Genomic DNA, 22,001 nt, shown 5'->3' with positions numbered 1-22,001 from the left:
TTTCCTGAACAATAACACAGGATCTGGAGCTGGATAGGAAGCTGGCTTCATATCCACACACACACACACACACACACACACACACACACACACACACACACACACACACACACACACACACACACACACACACACGGCGTTACCCATATATAACTCGTCCCTGATTCAGTTGGCAGCAGCATTATATTAAATTTCATGTTGGGAGATAACCATTTTTTTTACTGTAGGTGCCCTGACTGGCCTACAGTCTATTCCAGAAGTACAATCTGCAGAGCAACCCTGTGGTAGTGTTAAGAAATTTGTACCAGTATTATATTACTGTTAATGTAGCAAATGCATGTGCACTCATGTGTATCCTAAAATAGACGTTCTGCTTTGCACTCCTTCCGCTGATTCTGAAGCATGGGCAGGCATGCTAAACTGTTTCTGAAGGACTCTGGCTTCTGTCACAAATCAGATAATAGATAAGATGTGCATTACTGAACCAAGCACAAAGTTCAGTGACCAGTTTACTATGAATCCGACATGGTCCAATTATAGTTTTTACTAGTTTTGTATACTTTCTTATCTTGGTTGTGTGCTTCAAGTCATTGTCCTATTGCAAAATGAACCTTTATCACACTCTGAGATCCAGAGCACTGTAGAGCAGGTTATCATCAAGGATGTCTCTGTACATTGTTGCATTCATTTTTCCATTTACCCCCACTATTGTCCTAGTTCCTGGTGCTGCAAAACATCCCCAGAGCATGATGCTATGCTTTACTGTAGGGATGGCATTTCCGCAGTGATGAACGGTGCCTGGTTTTCCCCAGACCCGAGCATTCTCTTTCCTAGCGTGTGACATACCGGCAATTTGTCATGTCCCGAGGCATCTCATAGCAATGCGAAAGGTACCCTTTGGCGTCCTTATGATACGCTCCAGATTCTCAGTTGAATCCAATAGAATGCTGCTCGCAGCGGTAACACACGCTCCAGCCCTTACCCTAACCTTAACCCTAACCATAACCTTAACCCAGTCAGATAGTGTTTTCCAAAGCAATTCATGATCAGAGAGTAAAACACATTTGCATGTATAGATTCATTCCAAACGGCTCTCATGCCTCTGAATGCGTAACATCCTGACGATTTATCTTATCGCATGGGTATGTGACGAGTTGGGATGAGAACATGTTGTCTAGACATGATGCTTGGCATCCAGACCAAAGACTTTAATCTTTGTTTCATCAAACCAAAGAATTTTGTTTCTCGTGGTCTGAAAGTCCTTCAGATGCCTTTTAATAAAAGTATAAAAAAAATTGTAAAAATGCTTAACTGTATAACTTTCAGAACTGCTTGGAGAGTGGTGAGAATGACGTTTCTGATGTAAGAAATTACATCTAAACATTACTAAAGCAACTGAGAAAAAATGCAAGGAAATAAAGTATCTACAGTTCTGACTGACAAAAGTACAAGCTGTTTTGATGAGTTGTGAGATTCAAGTAAGAAGTGCATCAGCATAATTACAAATATATTTAGTTGTGAAGTATATGTAGATAAAAATAATGAGAAATGCAATTGAGTGGGGAGAAAAGTGTTTCTGATTTGAGAACTGCATTAAGAGTAGTGAGACAACTTCTGGATGTGAGAACTGCATCAAAGTGATTGACGTTATGTAATTTTTCACAGCCTCTTCTTTGGTTTTATCAAAACCTTTGTAACTCCTACATCCATACAGTACATACAGGTCATTTTGGTCTTTCACCCTAAACCTCTTGGTGGTTCACTTTGTTCTAGACTGAAAACTAAAACAGATTATGAGCTTTGAGCTTGTGAACTACGGAATGCACTATTAGAGTTATTAAAGTTTTATATTTTCTAACGAGTCTTTCAAAGGTCTAATTTTATACTTATTTTAGTGAATTAAAATGTTTTTTTTGTGATTAGTTTTTAGTTTAGTTTCAGCTAATTACAATAACCTTGTGCACTACTAATACATTTGAAATCTCTGGACTTTATTGAAAGTTTTAAAGAGCGCTTCAAGGCTTATTTGTATAGGTTTGCTTTTAGCTAGTGCACACTGTTGTGTGTTTTAATTTTAACTTAGAGTATTTTTAGCTGTTGCTTGTAGTTGTGAAACGCGTTGTGATCCTTCTTTTTTTAAATGCTTTGAACACATTTACATATGTGTGCAAAATGCTCTACATCTTAGTTTTCATGTCATTTGACTTTCAGATCACATTTTCAGTTGTTTTTTGTTTTGTTTTTTTACAGTAAAGGCAGTGTCATATGTGCAAATATTTGAGCTTTCTTATTCCTGTACCTACTATCAGGGTGACCACATATTGTGAAGTCATGAGAGGCTCAGCGAGCATGTGAAGATGTCCCAGAAGGCAACTAAAAGTAAGCCTTTTTGCTCTCTGTGATTGTTATTTTTTTTTTTTGATGCTGTTGTTGTATTTTCATTGCATTTTTTTAACTTATTGTCTTAAGATCTTTTTTATGATTTTCTCTGTGTGAACAGCAAATTTGAGGATTGGGATTTTTAACATGCCCTAAATTCACTGTTGTTTAATGTGAGATACTGAGAGGTCAAACTGGACTTCTTGAATATTGTAGAACTTATCAGTACTATCACTTATCATCAGAACAATTTGGTTACCAGTGAGTCTTTGTCAAACAGTAACCATAATTCTGTTTAAGCCAGCATACAGATCGTGTTAGTTAAAGCAGTCCAGGCCTTGTTATTTGAATGATTCAACAGGTCTGCCAGTAATCAGGCCTGAGTGTGTTTAGTGAAACTGAACTCAGCTTTACAAAAAACCTGTTTAATCACAGTTAATTCATGATTTAACAAGGGGGCAGGGTTAATTACTTTTTCACACAAGACCAGATAGGTTTTGATAACTTTTTTCACTTAAAAACTACATTTTGTTTTGACTCAGCTTATCTTATATTATCTAATATTACCGTTTGTTTAATTATCTGAAACATATAAGTGTGTGACAAATATGCAAAAAAATAGGGAATTTAAGACGGGGGGGAAACACTTTTTCGAACCACTGTAAAATGTTACCAAAGGCTGTTGCTGGCTTTTCTCTTTACACTTTAAAAACTTTAGCGTTAAATGAATTTTGTAGCAATTTCCATGTATTCCGTGTATAATTTATTGCATGTATTTTTGCACATAAACCACTCATAACACTACAACGTATTCTTTTAAACTTGCATCAGGCTAAGTCAGGCTAAGTATATTTATCTGTTTTCAAACACCGTGCAGCACTTACTGGCTGTAATTTATTATTGAATGGAGTCCTTATCTAACTGTCAGAAAGACAGTGGTTAAAATTACCTTCCAAACTCTCTTTTTAATGGTCCTTGGGTTTATTGTTCAATGCCTTGTTATAGATGAAGCTTAAAATATTTAATCACACCTTAAATTGCCCCAAACTTCCCGCTATTAGTCCAGTTAGCAGGAAAAAACCTTTATTTACTGTACAGTGTAGCTTTACCACTGAACCTGATGAGAAGAAAGTCCAAGCACAGCAATCTTTGGAGCAGGGGTAGGCAACCTTTTTGATGGCGAGTGCCATTTAAAATTTCCTCAGAAGTCAGTGTACCATATGATTGTATTAGCAATAAATTTAATAATGCTCTATATTAACAGTTACACACTATATAGAACCACTTTATAGAATTATATTTGTTTGCAGATGTTGGCAGCTATCAGCGAATAGTTATCAGCTATTTTGAAACACTTTTTATCCATAACAAGAACTCTATAACAGCAAATTAACTGTACAACAAAAAATACAAATGCTATTTATGGTCTCCTCACAACAATGATAAGAAAAATAAACTGGGCCAATATGGCATGTTTGTTAATACACATATTAATCTGATCTCTGGTCTCCCACTCAGAGACACAGGTCTCCGAGTGTCCAGCATTCAGACAGCTACCCGAGGACACTCATTAGAGATGGACCGATCCAATATTACGTATCGGTATCGGTCCGATACTGACGTAAATTACTGGATCGGATATCGGAGAGAAATAAAAAATGTAATCCGATCCATTAAATATCAAAAAAGCACCTCACAAAACTTGCGACACGGCGTAACTCGGCCCATAACCGTTGCACTTCGGAGCAGTGTGCTCACATGATAGAGCGGCTGTGTGTATTTGGAGCCTCACTACCAAACTCAGAGGAAGTTATCCAAGAGAGAAGTTAAGCAAGTGTGTAAGTTCATCTCTGAATGTTTGTAAAGCATTCCTGCGTTAAGCTTAACAACCAATATATGGAGCGACTGCCTCTCTCTCCTTCTCTCTCCTGCTGCTACTTCAAACGTGAAACTGATTAATGATCAGCTGATCGGCTTTCCTGTCGCGACTCCGTCTCTCTTGTTTGTTTTTGGCACACATTCGCGCCAGAAAGAGGAAACCAGCAGCTGAACAACAGCAGCACGTTTAAGCTTGATAAGCTGTTGTTAGAATTTATTTAATATTACTTTCTACACCAGGATCTTTTTCTACGTAGCTGACGGCTGGTAACTGTGCAGGGGCGGATCTAGCAAAGTTTAGCCAGGGGGGCCGATAGGGCATTAACAGGGAAAATGGGGCACAAAGACATACTTTTCTTTCTTATTCTCATTTAAAATGTGTAGCTTTTAATAAATAATTATCTGAATCTTACACCCAAAGTTTTAATCTGATGTAAAATGTATAGAAGTCCATTACTGTATATAGTAACTGTTAAGTCTAATATACCCTAGTAAGCTATAGTACTTTTTCCTTTGGGAAGATACCATCTGTGCAGTCTGCAGTTCTGTTGAAGAAAGATGTTGAATCTATTTAATTATTCTTGAAAAATAATTTAATTCTGTGCATTTTTGTTTTCACACTGCATCAAATTAAAGTTGATTACGTTGATTAAGCATCATGAGGTGGAGGGTGGGGGGTGGTTTCCTTTTTTTTTTTTGCTGGGAGTTTGCAACCCTATTAGTTAGGTTGCTTAATATTTCTGCTAAGTGCTCTTTAAAATACCAGAATAGGAAGGATTGTGTAGGTTTAAGTTTATTAGATTTATCAGTATTGCTGAACTATGAAATATTTTGGATGCAGTGTATTTTTTACATACAGGTATAACGGAATAGCTTTAGTGTTGTTGTTTATTTAAACTTGAGTATGAACTTATAAAAAATGCAGCAAGATATTAAAAAACAGTTTTATTGATTAAAAAATACACTATATCGGATTCATATCGGTATTGGCAGATATACAAATTTATGATATCGGTAGCGGACATAAAAAAGTGGTATCGTGCCATCTCTAACACTCATGTGAGAGAAAATCTGCTCACACAGATATGTGGAGCCAAATACTGTCAATAAGGCCTCTGCAATGTTGTGAAGACAGTTAAACTTGTCAGGTAGTGATGTCCAGCTGGTGAAAATGCAAGCTCCATGAACACGCACAGCTGTGGATTCCAGCTGCTTCGATGTTGCATTAACTGGTATTAACTCAGCCAGTTAATGCGAGACAAATCCAGCTGCTCATTAAAGATTTCTGGTTTGATCAGAAAAGAAAACATTGGTCCATACACCTGAAAGTCCCAAAAACGCATTGTGTCTCGAGTCTACGGATGTATCCGTGTATTTCCATGGTGCTGACGCTGCGCTGAGCGGACAGCTCCTCAGTTTCCTCTTTCTGGCGCAAAGTGGGCGATAAACAAACAAGAGAGAAAAGCCAATCAGCTGATCATTGATCAGTTTCATGATTAAAGTAGCAACAGGAGAGAGAGAATGAGAGAAGAGGCAGCTGTGCAGCGTAAAGACAGAATAACTCCACCTTTGTGTCTTTTTCCATTCTAGCTGAAGTCCGGGACAAACTGCGTCCCTTCTCAGCTCAACACGAAATGCGTAATAATTTCTCTGAATGCGGGACAGTTGGCAACTCTACTAACTAACCTTATAAATAAAATAAAGTTCACTATCAGTAACATCATAGCACCCACCCAGCTGTATAGAAACTCCGTCATGCTAGCTAGCACGCAGTACGAGTTATTGTAACTGACTGTAAAAAGTCAGCACAATGAAAATAAACTCCACCTAAACTTGGTTTATATCTGACCCAGATGGACTGTAGTCATAACTTCTTACCTGAAGTTCAGTTCACACTCAGACCAGTGGCCGCCTCGGGTTTCTCCTCCTCCTGCCTCCCCTCTCCCTCGTCCACCTGCCAGCCTCCACCACTTGTTAATTTTACTGAATCTGTGGAAGCTACGCCATAGCCACCACCAAACAACTGAGTTATTTTTACACACCGGCCAGCAACTGGCCAATCCACCACCTTTCATTTATACCGTTACAAAAAAAAAATCATCGGCCCACCGAGCAAATGCCTGGTATGCCTGATGGCCAGTCCAGCTATGGTCGTGCCATCAGTTAACCCTTCACGTGACACAGTTGGCACGCGTGCCTAGGGTTGCCGACCCCTGCTTTAGAGTAATTTCATGGAGATGTTGTTAAAAAAAAAAGAAAAAGAAAACTTTTGATGCTCCCAAATGCACATTAACATAAGTCCAGTATATCAAATGATACTCATATACAACCCTCATTCCATACATGTGCTATGTAAAATTTAAATAAAAAGAGAATGCAATGAACCCATATTTCATTCACAATAGAACATAGAAAACATATTGAATGTTGAAACTTAGAAATTTGCCATTTTATGAACAAAATAAGTCATTTTGAATTTGGTGGCAGCAGCACGTTCAAAAAAGTTGGGTAACAGCTGTGTTTACCACTGTGTAGTATCCTTGTTTCTCTTCTTCTTTGACTTCGTTGTATTTTTGGTTTCATGATGTATCAACTGTTTTCAGTTGATGAAAGGTTTGGAGTGCTGTTCAGCACATGGTCAAAGGAGCTTGCAAAGAAAAGCGTCTGGACTTCTTTAAGTTACTTGAAGACGTTTCACCTCTCATCCGAGAAGCTTCTTCAGTTCTAAGGTCAAATGGTGGGGAGTCCCTGATTTAAACCTAGTGGGAGTGTCCCCCCGCAGAGGGACAAAAGGACCCCCTGATGATCCTCTAATCGCCTGAGCCAAGGTGTGAAACTGGGTGTGGGTCCCAATCAGCCAGGGTTTCGGGTGAGCTCATTGTGAAACCTGGCCCCACCTTATCATGCGAATTCCTGAGGTCAGATGGCCCAGGGTGTGAGTGGGCGTTAAGGCGTCTGGGGAGGTAACTCAAAACTGGATTATAGATGGCAGACACCGCCTCTGTTCAAAGATGGTCGCTCACAGTGGACATAGATGGCTTCTTTCACTCCTCTTTCAAACCATCTGTCCTCTCTGTCCAAAATTTGAACATTGACATCCTCAAAAGGGGATGCCAATGTTCACATGTTTGACCTTAGAACTGAAGAAGCTTCTCGGATGAGAGGTGAAATGTCTTCAAGCAACTTAAAGAAGTCCAGACTCTTTTCTTTGCAAGCTCCTTTGACTACAATGACCTGGATGACTGAGAACCTTCACAGACATACTGTTCAGCACATGTACTTTTCTGCTATGAAACTGTTGTAACAGAGGTGGTATGTGGTTTAGCATCGTCTTGCTAAAATATGTGCAACCTTTCCTGAAAGACACATTTTCTGGATTGGAGCATATGTTGATCTTAAACCTGTATTTACACTTTCAAATTTCAGAAATGGTTTGTAGACAGATTTGTTTGCAGATTGATGAACCTCTGCCCAGCTTTACTTCTGTCAAACTGCCTCTCTAAGGTGCTCTTGTTATTCCCAATCATGTAACTAACATGTAGTCAACTAACCAAATTAGTTGCAAAATGTTCCCCTAGCTGTTTCTTTTTAGCACCACTGACTTTTTGAGCCCTTTGTTGCCATCATTTTCTAATATTTTTCATGAAAAAGTAGAATATCTCAGTTTAAACATTTGTTATGTGTTCTGTTGTGAATAAAATATGTGTTTATGAGATTTGCAAGTTTTTTCAGTGTATTTAAAGAATTCAAACCATTTTTGAGAACATCGTATCGTAATTTGTGATCTTCACTCTTTGCTGTTAAAAATAAATCCTAGCAGATGGACAGTTTCCTATAAGCCTTTGCATTTGTCTTAATTTGGAAAGTGATATTTGAATGAAAATCAGTTTCATTGGCATTGCCCGTACACCTGTTTCAAAATGGCACGTCAGAAAAAGCAAACATCATAATTTGCATAGAAGAAGACTGAGCATTGTCTCTCAGGTGTTGCCAGAAACTGACTCTACTTTTATACCCTGATATGTTTGCTTCTGTTTTTGTCTTTGTCTGCTCCAGTATGGTGGCCTAGGCTTCTCCCAGTTCTCCTGTTCTTCGTCACCTTTGTCATGTTCTACTGTTCGTATGCCTTGATTCAGAGGTAATCTCACACAAAGACACACTCTAACACAAACATGTCTTTCTTTCTTTCTTTCTTTCTTTCTTTCTTTCTTTCTTTCTTTCTTAATTTCTCTGGTATTGAGTCACAGAATCACAGTAATACCCATTTCGCAGGATTTCTGGCCAGCGCTGAGTCACTAAAATCTGAGAAGACAGCCTATTCACAAAGTGGTCTGAGCTGCTAGTCAACCAAAGCCTCACACATAGCAATTTTTGCACTTTTTGAGCATTTTGGACTAAATTACTGGCACTTTCCATTTTCACTGATTCAGCAGTAGTTTTCATGCCATCTGTGGCAACTGTCTTTCAGCTATGGAGGCACCAGCAAGTCTCCCAGCAGTAGCAAGTCGCTGTGTGGTGGCTGGCTAACCCAGAAGAAATGGGAGAGCCTTAACTTTAAGTGAGTAATGGCATGTCTGTGTGTTCTTTTTTCTTTTTTTCTTTTTTTTGGGGAAACTGACTTATTAAAGGAGTGGTGTATAGCAGTGTTTTTATTTGAACATAAAGTGCCGAGTTCCTTGAAACTGGACTGCTCTGTACCAGTCATGACAGAAAAGCATATTTTACAGAGAAGAAGAGTTATGTTTAAAAGAAGAGTTTCCATCTAAATAATGGTTACAGTAAGTTTCAGTCATTCCAGTGGAATGTCTTGATAAAAAGCCAGAGAGGGGGAGTTAATGTGAAAAACTAATTTTGGCTAACAATGTCTTCATGACATATACATATTTTTTTTATAACTTGATAATGTCTAGCCCGTTTTGTTAACTAATCCCTGTTTCACATTCTCTAACATGCTCACAGTTATCTATCTTTTAGTCTCTTTATCAGTTTATCGACCTGTATATTTACTCACCTTTATTCTTGGCTCTGCTCTATTAGTAAAAGGGAATGTGTGGTTTGGCCAAACCTCATCCAAGGTCACTGTTTATTTATTTAGCCCAGTCGACCTTCCACCGCCTGCCCTTTAACATTTGCAACAGTTAAGATGTGTAGCTGAAAAAGAGTTCAGTTCAGAGTTACCAGTCCGTTGTTCTTGGATTTTTAACATGAGTCAGTCACAGGGAAGCCTGCGAGGCAGTTACAATGACATTTCTCTAATTAGACTCCCTGCCCGGAGATTTATCCTGATCTCCTACAGAGGGCTAGCTGGCACACAAGAGTAATAAATGCCTGAGAGACTTACTGTCAAAGACAGTAGGTTATAAACAGCTGGAGTGAGTGAGCACAGAAGAGCAACTGTTTCACATATTACAACCTGCCACATTTGTCTCACTCCACAGGCTCTGTGAGCATTATTGTTTTCTTTCCCCTCTCCATGGCGAGGGAATGTCAGCGGAGAATTTTAATGAAGGAAATTGCTATTGAATGGCATCATATAAATAGGTGATTTTCTTATAACGAGGTTGGCTTACCTGCTTAATGGGTACCAGAACATTTGGTAACGCTAGTGCATCAGTTAAGATTACAAAGCAGTTTTTTTTCTTTTTTATGTGCTAGCTTGAACACTGTACTGCTTGGCAGAACAGATGGTATTGTCTATTGTGTGGGTTGATTATTTTAGACAAAAAACTTGAAGCAGTTTTCTTTGCTCTCCCGGCCACAAAGCCTCTGGCAGCATAACTCATCTGTACACTGAAACTGTGTGGTATCATCTTATAAACCCTGCTTTGACATTTCTCATGCAGCATTAGCAGACGGACGCAGCTCTTTATGAAAATGGAGGATTTCTTTTGGCGGCAGCATCTGTCAGATCTGGCATTACCTTATGGCATTAAGGGCAGTGGTATGTTGACCTTGCATTTTAAATTAATCCCCACTCTTCCCACTCACTTTTAGCAAATTTGTCTCATTTTGACTGGGACCAGGACTGGGGATTAAATAGATGACATCTTAAACTGTTAATACAGCTGAAACCCAGGACTGTAGCTTTTTCACCAATTCAAGCTCTGTGTTCGGCGTGAACTTTTGAACTTCTCCATTTCTCACTTTTCATCCCAGAGCTGCTGCTACTGAAAGTGCTTGCTGTAACTACAAATTATCACGTGCCAGCCAACATTGAAAAGTAAGTTTGAGCACACTTTAGCAAACTTGGCCAACAGTAGTAAAGCGAATTAGTTTAATATTGCAATCATGGATAACGATTTGCTTTTTTAGACCATCTTACAATTTATTTATTTACAAGAATATTAATCTGCACTTTTCTAATTATTCTAAATATTCTTAACTATTTAAAAAATTTTCAGTATCCTGCTCTGTTTACCAATTCAAGCCATCATGCTCAAAATAGAGTAGGCCAAGATCGGTGCCAACAAATACACACTATGCAGTCCTGTGAAAAACACCCTATGATTCAACAGCTTGTGGCGCCGCCTTTAGCAGCAATAACTTGAAATCTGTCACATCGTTGTGGAGGAATTTTGGTCCATTTTTCTTTACAACATGGAGGTTTGCAGGCACTGGTTTTTGCCAAATGTAGCACTCTGCATTATGGCCAAACATCTCCACGTTGTTCTCGTCTGCCCATAGGATTGTTCCAGAGCTCCTGTGGTTGTTTAAATGCAGCTTTGCAAACCTAAGCTGTGCTGCCACGTTCTTTTTAGAAAGACGAGGCCTTCTCTTGGCAAACGTTCCAAACAAGCCACACTTGTTCCATCTTTTTTTAATTGTGCTGTCACGAACTTTAACGTTTAACATGCTAACTGTGGCCTTGTACTTGATTTTTAACATGGTTGCAAAGAGTTCTGTGAAAACGCTCTCTGTAACTGTTCCCTATAACTGTTCCCTATGTCCTCGCGTGCTGTTCCAGTAGTGATGATAGGTTTTTGCCTCCAGAGAGCCATTTTGTTTGTAACTGAACAAAACATGTTCATTTTAAGACCGATGAGAAACCTTGATAAAGAAAAATTTGCCACATTTAATTCATAATGTGAACCTGTGTTGTTTTTCTCCACAGCCTTGAGTGCAGAACTTGTGTAGTCATAGGTAATGGCTTTGCCATTAAAAACAGCTCCCTGGGAAGCATCATCAATAAATACGATGTGGTCATTCGGTAAGCAATAATCATACTCCACACAACAGTGAAATCATTTTTCCTGATTATGGTATTAAAATGAAATGATATGCTCTACTGTGCAATAATAGTGGGGTTAAAGTGTGTTTGAAAGTGTCTGCCATATATTTAAATCCAATTATTTAGATGGATGCTTGGATTTAAAATGTTCAAAGTTGCAAACAATGAAGTCAGTATATGGCTTAAATGTCTTTAAGCCAGAAGCTCAGACTTCAGACTGCTCTAAATAGTTGATTGCTGACAGTCTTCAGCCCCTCAGCCTGAAAGGCTTGGGGTAATGTCATCACCTCGCCTGGTGGACAGCCAGGTTGGGTGGATACCCAAGTTTGCGAGCGCAATAACTCGTGAATTAAGGGATGTAGGACTTTCAAATATAGGTGCATGTACAAGCAGGTTGAGGGATAGAGCTGTTGGCGATATCATTAGTGAGGTCATCTACACTTTTTGTTGTAGGGATTGAAACCCAACCAACCTGCTGTTCTGCCCTTCTGTTTATCAAGCACAGCCAATCAGAAAAAATCATGTCCAAGGTTGATTTAAAAGGAGAGCAGTTAAACTTCCATGTTTCAAGGCAGTTAGGACTCATTGCTATTGCATTTTAAAAAAGAGAATGTGTTGATTTCTTTTACCCTCAGCCTCTCTAAATAGGGTTTAATTCACTTAGCTGTAGACTGTATAAGCATGTGACTCTGACACAGAGCCGTCCTCTCAGGCTAAGTTTGGGTCAAATCAGGTTCTTCAGGTTCTTTAAAAGCAGAAAAGAAAGCATTGAGTTTACTCAGGGACAAAGGCATCTAGCAGATCTGACTCTACAGCCTTGGAATGAACGACCGCATTCTGAGTTTTTTTTAAGCCTCTTTCAAACAGCCAGAATTAGGCCTGGCAGCAATGCACCCCCCCCCCCCCCCCCCCCCCCCCGAACCCCCCTCTTTCCCTCCCCTCACGTCTCTCGCTCTCTTCTAATTATTTTCCAGCCAAGTCAGGTTATTGACACTCAGAATTCAATGCATGCCTGAGATTTTGACGTCATCTGGCTTTTTTCCTGCCATGGAAACACTGCTTGACTTCTTAAAAGCCTGTTGAGAATTAAGTTCTCAAAGTGCTTGCTAATAATTTAATGTTCTCAGTCTGTGCTATTGAATTTGTCAACTATAGAGTTATATTGTATTTTTTTGTTAAGTGATGAAACACAGATGTTTTTTTATTTCACAGAGTGAACAAGGTTTCGAATTTCAGGCTGTGTACAGCGTAGAGTGAGTTAGTCATCCTGTTCTGAGGCAACTTTTTAACTTTTATTAATTTTTCCCCCCCAGCTCTTAATCGTGTGATAGATAATATCTGTCAGTAGACGACATATCTGGGTGCAACTTTACACATACACCAAAATTAATGCTGCTGCAACTTCTTAGTATTCATAAGACTGATTGCGGTGTGACATGTTGGTAAATCGTGTTTTATTTGCCATCACAGAAGTGCGTTTTCTCCAGTTTTATTTTTACAGTGATTGCATCTCTGCTGAGTAAACCTTGACCAGAAAAAGAGTGTTGCAAGTTGTCCTTGTTGCACATTAATGTGTCAGAAACTAAAGAGATGGTCATGGACTATCTGTGCAATAAAGGATGTCGCTGTTGAGTTTGTGCATCAGCATAAAGTTCTGTAAAAAAAAACATATGCATACTTGAGTTCATTGCACCACCCCTCCCCTGCAGCTCAGCCAGGGACCACAACTCTGCCACATGTACTTATTCAGGTTGTCCGTGTATAGTTTATTGATCTGCAACATGTAAGTGTGAAAAATCTGCAAAAACACAAGAAATCAAGAATTGTCAACTTCGGGCTGAAGGACCCATGAGCTTATGTGATTTACAAGAATTGTTACTCCTCCTAGAGTATTATCAGATTTCAGTGAACATTGCATGCAAAGATCACCTAATGGATCTTTACCTAAACTATGCTCAAGGCCGAGGTCATGTTACCTCCAGTGTCTTTAAGCATGCGATCAGACCTTAAATCATTTATGTAAAAACTGAATCGGTTGAAGCTCTGAGAGGCTAGCTGCAGGTGGGGAGTGCAGTATTTCACGATCCACTGAATAATGGTTATTCAATGCTCATTTACATCAACTTTTTTCTAATTGCAAAAATTGAAATCCTGACTAAAACAGCTCTGAAAATCCTTTTTTAAATTTCTTTACATATTTTATTCCTGCCTCAGGTTGAATGATGCCCCGGTAAGAGGCTATGAGGAAGACGTGGGGAACAAGACCACCATGAGGTTCTTCTACCCTGAGTCAGCCTTCTACAACCCTGGACTGGACAATGAGCCTGACACCCTTATGGTCCTGGTGCCTTTCAAACAGCAAGATCTACGGTGGCTCAAAGAGATCCTCTACAATGAGAAGAGGGTACTGGATGTGTGTGAGAATGCACTCTCCCACATGCAAACACAGACTCTCTTACGCACACACAGTCATCTCCCTTTCTTTCGTTCTTTCCTCTCTCTGCCTCAACTGAACACATTCTCTTTAATTTCAATTTCAATTTCAATTTTATTTCTATAGCACATTTAAAAGTCACAAGTACAACAAAGTGCTTCACAAACGAACCATACTTGCAATTTACAACAGGAGAAAACAGTTAACAAAGAATAAAATTATAAAATAATAATATAAGAACAGGCATGAATCAGGGAAAATTAAGCTAAGTAGTTTGAAAAGCGAGCTTAAATAGATGGGTTTTTAACCGAGATTTAAAAGATTGGATAGTTTCCGACATACGGACATCAACCGGTAGGCTGTTCCAGAGTTTTGGTGCAGCGAAAGCAAAGGCCCGATCCCCCTTCGTCTTTAATCGAGACATTGGTTGCATTAGAAGCCCCTGATTAGAGGATCTGAGTGCCCTTGTAGGGATATATAGATTAAGAAGGTCAATCAAATAACTGGGTGCCAAGTTATTTAAGATTTTAAAAGTATATAAAAGAATTTTAAAAACAATACGGTATTTGACAGGAAGCCAGTGGAGGTCAGCTAGAATGGGAGTAATATGATCCTGTCTTCTAGCGCCGCTTAAAAGGCGTGCTGCGGCATTCTGGACTAATTGTAGGCGTTGAATAAGAGAGAGTTGGAGGCCTAAGTAAAGAGAATTACAGTAGTCCAGTCTAGAGGTTATAAAAGCATGAATGAGCCTTTCAAGGTCTTTATGTCGTAGGTAAGGCATTGCCTTCGAAATTTGGCGTAGTTGGTAGAAGCTGGTTTTTACCACTGCAGCCACTTGCTTATCTAATTGCTATCTTTACTTTTCAAGCTTGTCTGTCTTGCATATCAGGAACAACTACTTAAGAGGTTCCACTTGAGCAGTGCCAGCACTCTCCAGAGTTAAATGTTGTTTCCATTGCAGGCATCGTTCACTCCGTATCCCACGGCACCTCCGGCCTCCTGCTGCTAATAGTTGCAGGGTCATTACCCGCTAATTTGCACATCGATTTAGTGTCCTCCAAACATGGAGATTTACATGCGTCTCTCCTTGCATGCATCCATTCTGCCAAATAAAGGGCAATTCGTGGCCGTTTTCACTCTCAGTCTGTAAACACCCTGTCTGTTTTTTTGTCTTTGCCAGGTCAGGAAAGGCTTTTGGAAGCCCCCTCCTCAAATTTGGTTGGGTGATGCCAGTAAAGTTAGAGTGCTGGACCCACACTTCTTGCATCAGACTGCAGTCAAGCTGCTAAAGATCAATTTTCACCCCAAGAGCAAACAGGTGAGTGATCACTTTCACTTAAGTGTTTTTTGTTTGGTTTTTTTGCAGTCGTGACTATGCGTGATCTCAATTTGTGGTAGTAGAAGTTTCAGTGCAGATCGAAACCAAACTGTCTTTATTCCTTATTCAAATCAGTCCCATTTCTTACTTAATCATAAGTTTTTGCTCTGTAATTGTGGTGGGGATGTTGCAATACCAAGAATTTCTGGCATCCTCTGCAGCAGACTTTTCTTCCTCTTCTGTGCTCTTTTTCCTATGTTTCTGTTCTTCTTTTCTGGCCTTTCACTGCTTCCCACATGAATGTTAACAAGGGTGGACGGAGCCTCTGCTGATTAGGCACTGCTCCTCAGAATGATCCGTCATGACCTTTGTGGTAAACAGTTTATTGTAAGAGGCGTTTCTGCTGAAATCTAGTTGGTGATTACTGTGAATTTGGTGACAATTAGCTTCTGCTTGGCGTCCTGGTATCTCACTGTAAGATAACTGTCTCATGTCTTTAACGATAAATCGGTGGTTCCCTGGGAAATAATTGGCTTATTTCATTTTTTTGGGGGTAAGAAAAGCCAAAATATTGTTTTCTTATTGTATGTCTTTAAAGGTAAAAGGCAGTTCCCAGTGTGCTTATCTGTGATGCGGATTATTGCTTTTGTACTGTGGCCTTCACTAACTTTTAACTCGATTTTAATGTTTAGTTGGTTTTCACTGAGCATATCCTTTGACATTTTAAAGTAGAAGGCAAATGAAACGCAAGATGGCTGAATCAAAACACGAAAAGTAAAAGTGAAAGCATTGCTCTAAACCCATAAACTCGAGGAAAAACAGCAGTTGCGCAATGAAGATCCAGAGTGCATGACATTTCTTTTTTTTCCCCTGCTGATCAGATTTTGAAACACCACGAGATCCCTCTTGGACTGAAACTGGTGTATTACAGCATTTTTTATTGGCCCATAGCATCTCATCTTCCAAGTGTGGCTTTCTGTGTGTTTGGTGGGGATCGTCGTCGATGTGGATCTTCAGCCAAGTTTTGTTTTGGTTCTGCTTGTTCCCACTGAGACCTTTTTGTCAAAGACTTGACAATGGGTGTAACCATTTCAGATTGCGGTATAAACACAGTTGGTTCACTGCAAGACGAGAGTGAGGAGCGGGAAGGCAGAGATCCTGCAGGCAATCAGCGGGCTCACTCGACAGGAGCTCTGTACCATCTGTGCAGCTTGTACGGGAATGGCTAGGGGGCAGCAGTAGGAGAGGTGGGATGAAGTGGTGGGAGAACTGGGGCCTGCAGGCAGTAAAGTTTTCAAGTAACACCTGAATTATGTTTATTCGGGGCTGTAAGCATGACATTTTTTACACATTACTGAACACGATGGAAATGTGCATCTGGCACGCCCTCACTCTGTGTTGTTGTTGGATACATTTTGTCTCATTTTGGAACTCCTGTGCTTTGGCATCATCAGTTTCCCTCAGGTTACCGATTATGCTCTGTGCAGCGGCAAAAACTCTGTTTCAGATTCTTGACAAGGCTACTCAAACAAATTGTTATCTCTGTTGCTATAACCAACTGCACATTTGTTTAGACACACATTTTGCAAAAAATTAACCCTGAGGGTACAAAAGCTCAACGACTCACGCAAATGAACACTTACTGTCATCTACATGCCGGTGTGTTGTGTGTAGGCTTTCTTTTAAACATCTCCTGAAAAAGGCAGAAGTAGAGTTATCAGCACACATTGAGGAGCTGTGCTGATCATTCACTGAGTACCGGATGCCAGCCTGACCTGTTGCTAAACTATAAAAAAAAACACACTTGAGCCCTACTGTACCTCTGAATAAACTTTTAAAATAGCACTTCCCCTGAGGTTTCACACTTCAACGTGGGTTTCAAAAACCTCCACTGAGACAACGTCCACACCAGCCCAGATAAATTTGAAAACGGCGTTTTCATCTGAAACTGAAAGCAACAGCTAGTTTCACAGGCTGTGCTGCCAGATCTGTTATTCAAATATAGATGTGTGGCATCACTGAAATATCAGAATCTTAGCTAAAGCTCACAAAACCATTTCCATGACCACCAAACACAGCTAAAACAACAAATCTGACAGCATGTACACGGACAATGTCTCTGTTGAAAGCACAGATCTCACCGAGTCCAAAAGTGCAAGTTTCATCACGACCCAACCAAAAATTCACTAAGCCAGCAGCAAAAGGAGACCAAAATTTCGCTTCAAGTGTGACAAACATTAGCATCAGTTCTGTCTTACCTGTGCTGTATTGTTACCAAAAAAATCCACTTTGATGCAATCACATTTCCTGCACAGCTCCATTTCGCAGTGTGTTTCAACAGCAGTTTCCTGTCATAAATTCCTACTTTCTGCCTTATTTGATTCTTTACGCGCGGACGCATTACGCACCAGTCCATAATTTTTTAGAGTATGTTTATTGATTTGTTTTGCGAAATTGACCTCCAGCAAGAAAGCCAAATTTCTGCTTTTCAATGCTGAAGAAATATCAGCTCTCACAGATGGTGCCAAATTTTTTTAATTTGCAAAATCAAACCTCTGTAACTTTGCTGTTTCACTTCAGCAGCATTGATCTTTCCACGGGTAATGTCCATCTGTTGACTCATGGTTTTCTTCAGTTTTTGATCTACTGCAGCACAGGTTCATGCTGTAAAAGACACACAAAAAATTAGGCCAAGAAAAAAATCTGTGTTCCATCCTCAGTTACTTTGACACAATGACGTCTGTTGTGATACTTACACCTGTGATGTGATTAAGGCTCACTTATATGTTAACTTTATTTTGATATCAGGATGGTTTACACAGAGTTTTTTCCAAAACAAGAGGTTGCAGATGCTGTGCTGACATTTCACTAAATAAGTTTAAATACTTTTTCATTGTTAACATTTGATGAGGAACAGTGGGGTGTTAACTTTTTCTGACTCCTGAAGGGAGGCACGCCAGAAAGAAAGTTTGAGATCTATTGGTTTTGACATTCAGTAAGCCCCGTAACTAGAAAAGAACATACTGGAAGTAGGCTAATATAAACACCGGTGCATTTACCGATGGAGCATTGCACAGGAAAAAAACACAAAACACAGATGATGATTTGGAAAGATGAAGAATAAAAGGTTTTTGTTAAAGTGGGTTTTAATTTGAAAAGTGAATGAGAGTTTCTTTTGTCTTCAGGTCATATGGAAATAATTCTTCTTCTTGCCTATGTGAGCACGCGTAATCATAATCAGTCATAGAGGGAGTGGCAAACAGCACAGGGGAATTTCTGTGGACAGAAAGAGCCAGCCAGGAATAACACAACAAACATGTCTCCTCTCATTAAATCTCACATTACCTTGAGTTCTAGTTTTTCCTTAAAGAAGCAAAAATAAAATATCAGCCGGAAGGTTTTGCTTCCTGCATGTTCTTTTGTCATTGTTTTTAGGCAGAAGCCAATTAAGGAATGTGACATGCACAAAATGTGAAGGGAAATGTATATCACCGCTGTTTGTGGGCTGTTTTTCCCTCGGGATATACAGGAAAAATTGTAGTGTGGAATCGAATTGTAGGAATTAGTCTGTGTCCTCTTTACAGACGTAGTCCACCTGGATTTCATCACACCAGACCAGCTTTCAGCCAAATCTTGAGTTTTTTATGTCTCTGTAACTAACTTGCAGCCACACTAAAACCTTTGCAGGTTAGTGTGTGTGCACCTGTACATTAGTGATAAGGCCAGCATTTTCACTTGCAGGACTACGTATGTATCTGTCACAATGACTTTAGACAATAAACTCATCCTTTACCATGGCACACCCATTTTTACTCTGCTTACATGGTGCACCCATGCTTACTCTGCATATGTCCACTTTTTTTTAACAACATAATTGCTAACCATACCATTAAGTCATGGCAGAGGCTTTATATGTGTAGTAACCATCAATTTTTCACACACCTTTCCTTTCCTTCCTCTCGATTACTGTGAAAAAGACTAATTTACTGTAATCGAGGGGAAGGAAAGGAAAGGCAGAGGGCTTAAATGCTTTGAATCACTGTGTTTGAAAAAGCAGCTGTACTTTGCTTGAGAACAGCAGTCTCAGAGCTGCAAATGAATTTCAAAATAAAATGTCAAAATACTCAAGTTTTTCTGTTTTTAAGAGTTTAAGTTAATTGTTGTTCACAACGTTTAAATTCTGTTGGAACAGTAGGTGGTTGAAATAAAAAGCATAGAAACAAAACTGTGTTTGCATAAGCCATGTGGGTGAGGTTATGAGAGCGAATACTGCAGATAGAAATGCTTGTGCAAATGAACCGCATATAAAGCTGCAGTTTTCCTCTATCGCCATCTAGTGGTGAAACGAGGGGCTTCTTTTAGGGTTTCAGTTCCAAAGCCATCTGGAGATTGTTTTTACATCATAAGCTCTTTTGCACAACCAGCAAAGCTCAGCATGTACATTTTTAAGTAACTCTCCTTCTATAAAGTTAATTTGATTTATACAAACCTTTTTTTGTTTATTGTTTTTTTTTATTATCTGTTTTTACTCAGGTGTGCAAGGTAAAAATCTTTCAGTTCTTTATTTGGGGGTATCTACTAATATTTGCTAATTTTAGAAATAATAAATCATGAAAACAAGAAGAAGTGCAGTGGGCTGTCATGATCTCTTGCTTGTTGCAGATCCCAGTGCATCCCACCACGGGTATACTTGCCATTTTTGTTGCTCTCAACTACTGTGACGTGGTCCACGTTGCTGGATTCGGATACCCTCGCTCAAAGAGCCAACAGCAGCAGCAGCCGATCCATTACTATGGATATGCCACCATGAAGTCTATGAAGGTGCGCGGCCACCTGTAGTGATGTACTTTTTGTTTTAACACGCTCACTGGCAAAGCTTCATATTCCTTGAATACTAATGCTCCTCCACTCTGTTACAGAATTCTTACCACGACCTTAATCATGAAGCTGAAGCCTTAAAAAGACTGGAGGATTCGGGAGCCATTCTCTACCTGCATCCACATTTATGATACAGATCCATCTCCATTTTTTGTGGGGTCATCTGTCTCAGCTCTTAATGTGCCTTCTGTGGTTGGATATTTGATTTTTTCTGAACGTGACAATCCTGGCACCTTATGTGTGTTTTTTTCCTAAAGTGAAATAATAGAGCGATTTAACCGCTTTTCAAATGTTTTTCTTTGGCGATGTGGTTCAGCATTTTTTTCTAAAGAATCTTCAACTCTGTAGATAAAGAAATTAATTAATAAAATTCTGAAATAGAAAAAATGTTGGGCATCAATGCTAAGTGTAGCGACCCAGCTGTTTGTGACAAGATAGCTGCAGTAAACTGGTTTCATCAGTAGATGTCCAGTCTTGGTGCTTGTTGTTTTTCGGTTCTTGTGATGAACTGAGTTGATGGAATGAAAACATCTGACATGCGCAGTTTTCACTTGTCTGGACTTTTCACGTATATCGTTAAGATGTAAGCCTGATGCGAGTGGTTTATCGAATTTAGAATGAAATTTGTTAATTCTTTTGAACTCTGATTCTTTATCTTTAAAGTATGGAACTGTGTTCAAGTTAATGTTTTTTTTAAAAAAATCTAATGACAATTTTGCTCATTTGTTATACTTTGACTACGGTGATTGTTTCATTATTTATTTCATGGTTTTTTTTCAGATACAAATGGTACCACTGGATATTTTGTAATGTACAGAATAAAATACATTCGTAAATTAAAGGTGATCAAAACTGATCATAATTGATTTTACAGTTGCTTTGCCCTTTCTTAATGTTTTATTTTATTTGAATATTGCTGTTGTTACCACTAGATGGCAGTATGTCTCCATTGCATGCATAATATACAGTATATCCAGTCTACTGCACTGCACATGGTGCAATCATGCAGCAGCCCCCCCACCCCACGTGCCCCAAAGTGCCTGGAGTAATGGAAACACTAAACCTAGCACTAGTGCATGTGCTAGTGAACGTGTGCGGTATGAACGTCTGGGAAACCAAAAACCTAAAAACTTGGAAGGACTAAGATACAATTGCTGCAGGTGACATGCCAGCGATGATGGTCTGCTCTCTGCTCTCTGTAGACACCAAACCTTCTATTAATGTTAACGTGAATGGAGCCTGGCCCTTGGCGCTTGAGCTGTGCTCATTCACAGAGTGGTACATCCTCAGCAGTGACAGTGACTGCCTCATCTGCTTATGTCAGTTTAATGGCAGACATATGCTGCGTTTTCAATTACCCCAGCAAATGCTGTGATACAGCCACTGCTACAACTTTGACTAATAGTAAAAGCACACTCACACTGTAGTTTCTCCAGATGTGAATGTGGTCTGTGGAGCTAGAGCGATATCACACCCGAGTGTAGTGTTGTGCCTTCTGAGCAGCAATGCAGACATTCTCCTGAAGGTCACACTGGAAGCGGGATACCTTTAAGCTGCAAATATGATTTACTGCGCCTGCATAATAGCAGAACCCACCACATGACCATGAATGGATACTACAAACTCGGTATATTTGCTGTGTGGCTCACGTCCACATGTTTTGCCTGCATATCACCCGTAAGGAGGACAGTCCTTTTTTTCAATAGAGTAGAAACAAACGTCATACACCCCTTACACTCAAATTGACAGTTGCTAACTGACACATTTGCAAATGAATCTAAAAGCAAAAACACATTTACAGTATAATCAGATTTGACTCATCCATTGTTTTGTGGATGGCTTTAACTTGCAAGGTAAACAAACATCTACCACCGGCTCATTTCATA

General features: G+C 39.5%; 1 protein-coding gene across 7 annotated transcripts in view; it reads left to right on the top strand.

Moving 5' to 3' along the window:
- Positions 1-20,962, top strand: part of st3gal4 (ST3 beta-galactoside alpha-2,3-sialyltransferase 4) — a 43,960-nt gene extending 22,998 nt beyond the window's left edge. For 6 of the 7 annotated variants that reach the window (XM_085379329.1, XM_085379325.1, XM_085379326.1 and 3 more), the window contains 10 exons: positions 2,310-2,379; positions 8,314-8,395; positions 8,726-8,815; positions 10,101-10,198; positions 10,414-10,477; positions 11,369-11,464; positions 13,700-13,898; positions 15,100-15,237; positions 19,900-20,058; positions 20,157-20,962. In XM_085379329.1, coding sequence (XP_085235455.1) covers positions 2,358-2,379; positions 8,314-8,395; positions 8,726-8,815; positions 10,101-10,198; positions 10,414-10,477; positions 11,369-11,464; positions 13,700-13,898; positions 15,100-15,237; positions 19,900-20,058; positions 20,157-20,246 — 1,038 coding nt within the window. In that variant the 5' untranslated portion in view covers positions 2,310-2,357 and the 3' untranslated portion in view covers positions 20,247-20,962. The remainder of the gene's footprint in view (positions 1-2,309; positions 2,380-8,313; positions 8,396-8,725; positions 8,816-10,100; positions 10,199-10,413; positions 10,478-11,368; positions 11,465-13,699; positions 13,899-15,099; positions 15,238-19,899; positions 20,059-20,156) is intronic. The other variant, XM_085379331.1, reaches the window with a different exon arrangement.
- Positions 20,963-22,001: the final 1,039 nt, after the last annotated feature.

This window comes from Rhamphochromis longiceps, linkage group LG14 (assembly GCF_057381845.1).
Source record: "Rhamphochromis longiceps isolate RC_006_pf linkage group LG14, R_longiceps_female_GT1.1, whole genome shotgun sequence".
Taxonomy (NCBI): Eukaryota; Metazoa; Chordata; class Actinopteri; order Cichliformes; family Cichlidae; genus Rhamphochromis; species Rhamphochromis longiceps.
This window is presented reverse-complemented; position numbering and strand designations above follow the sequence as displayed.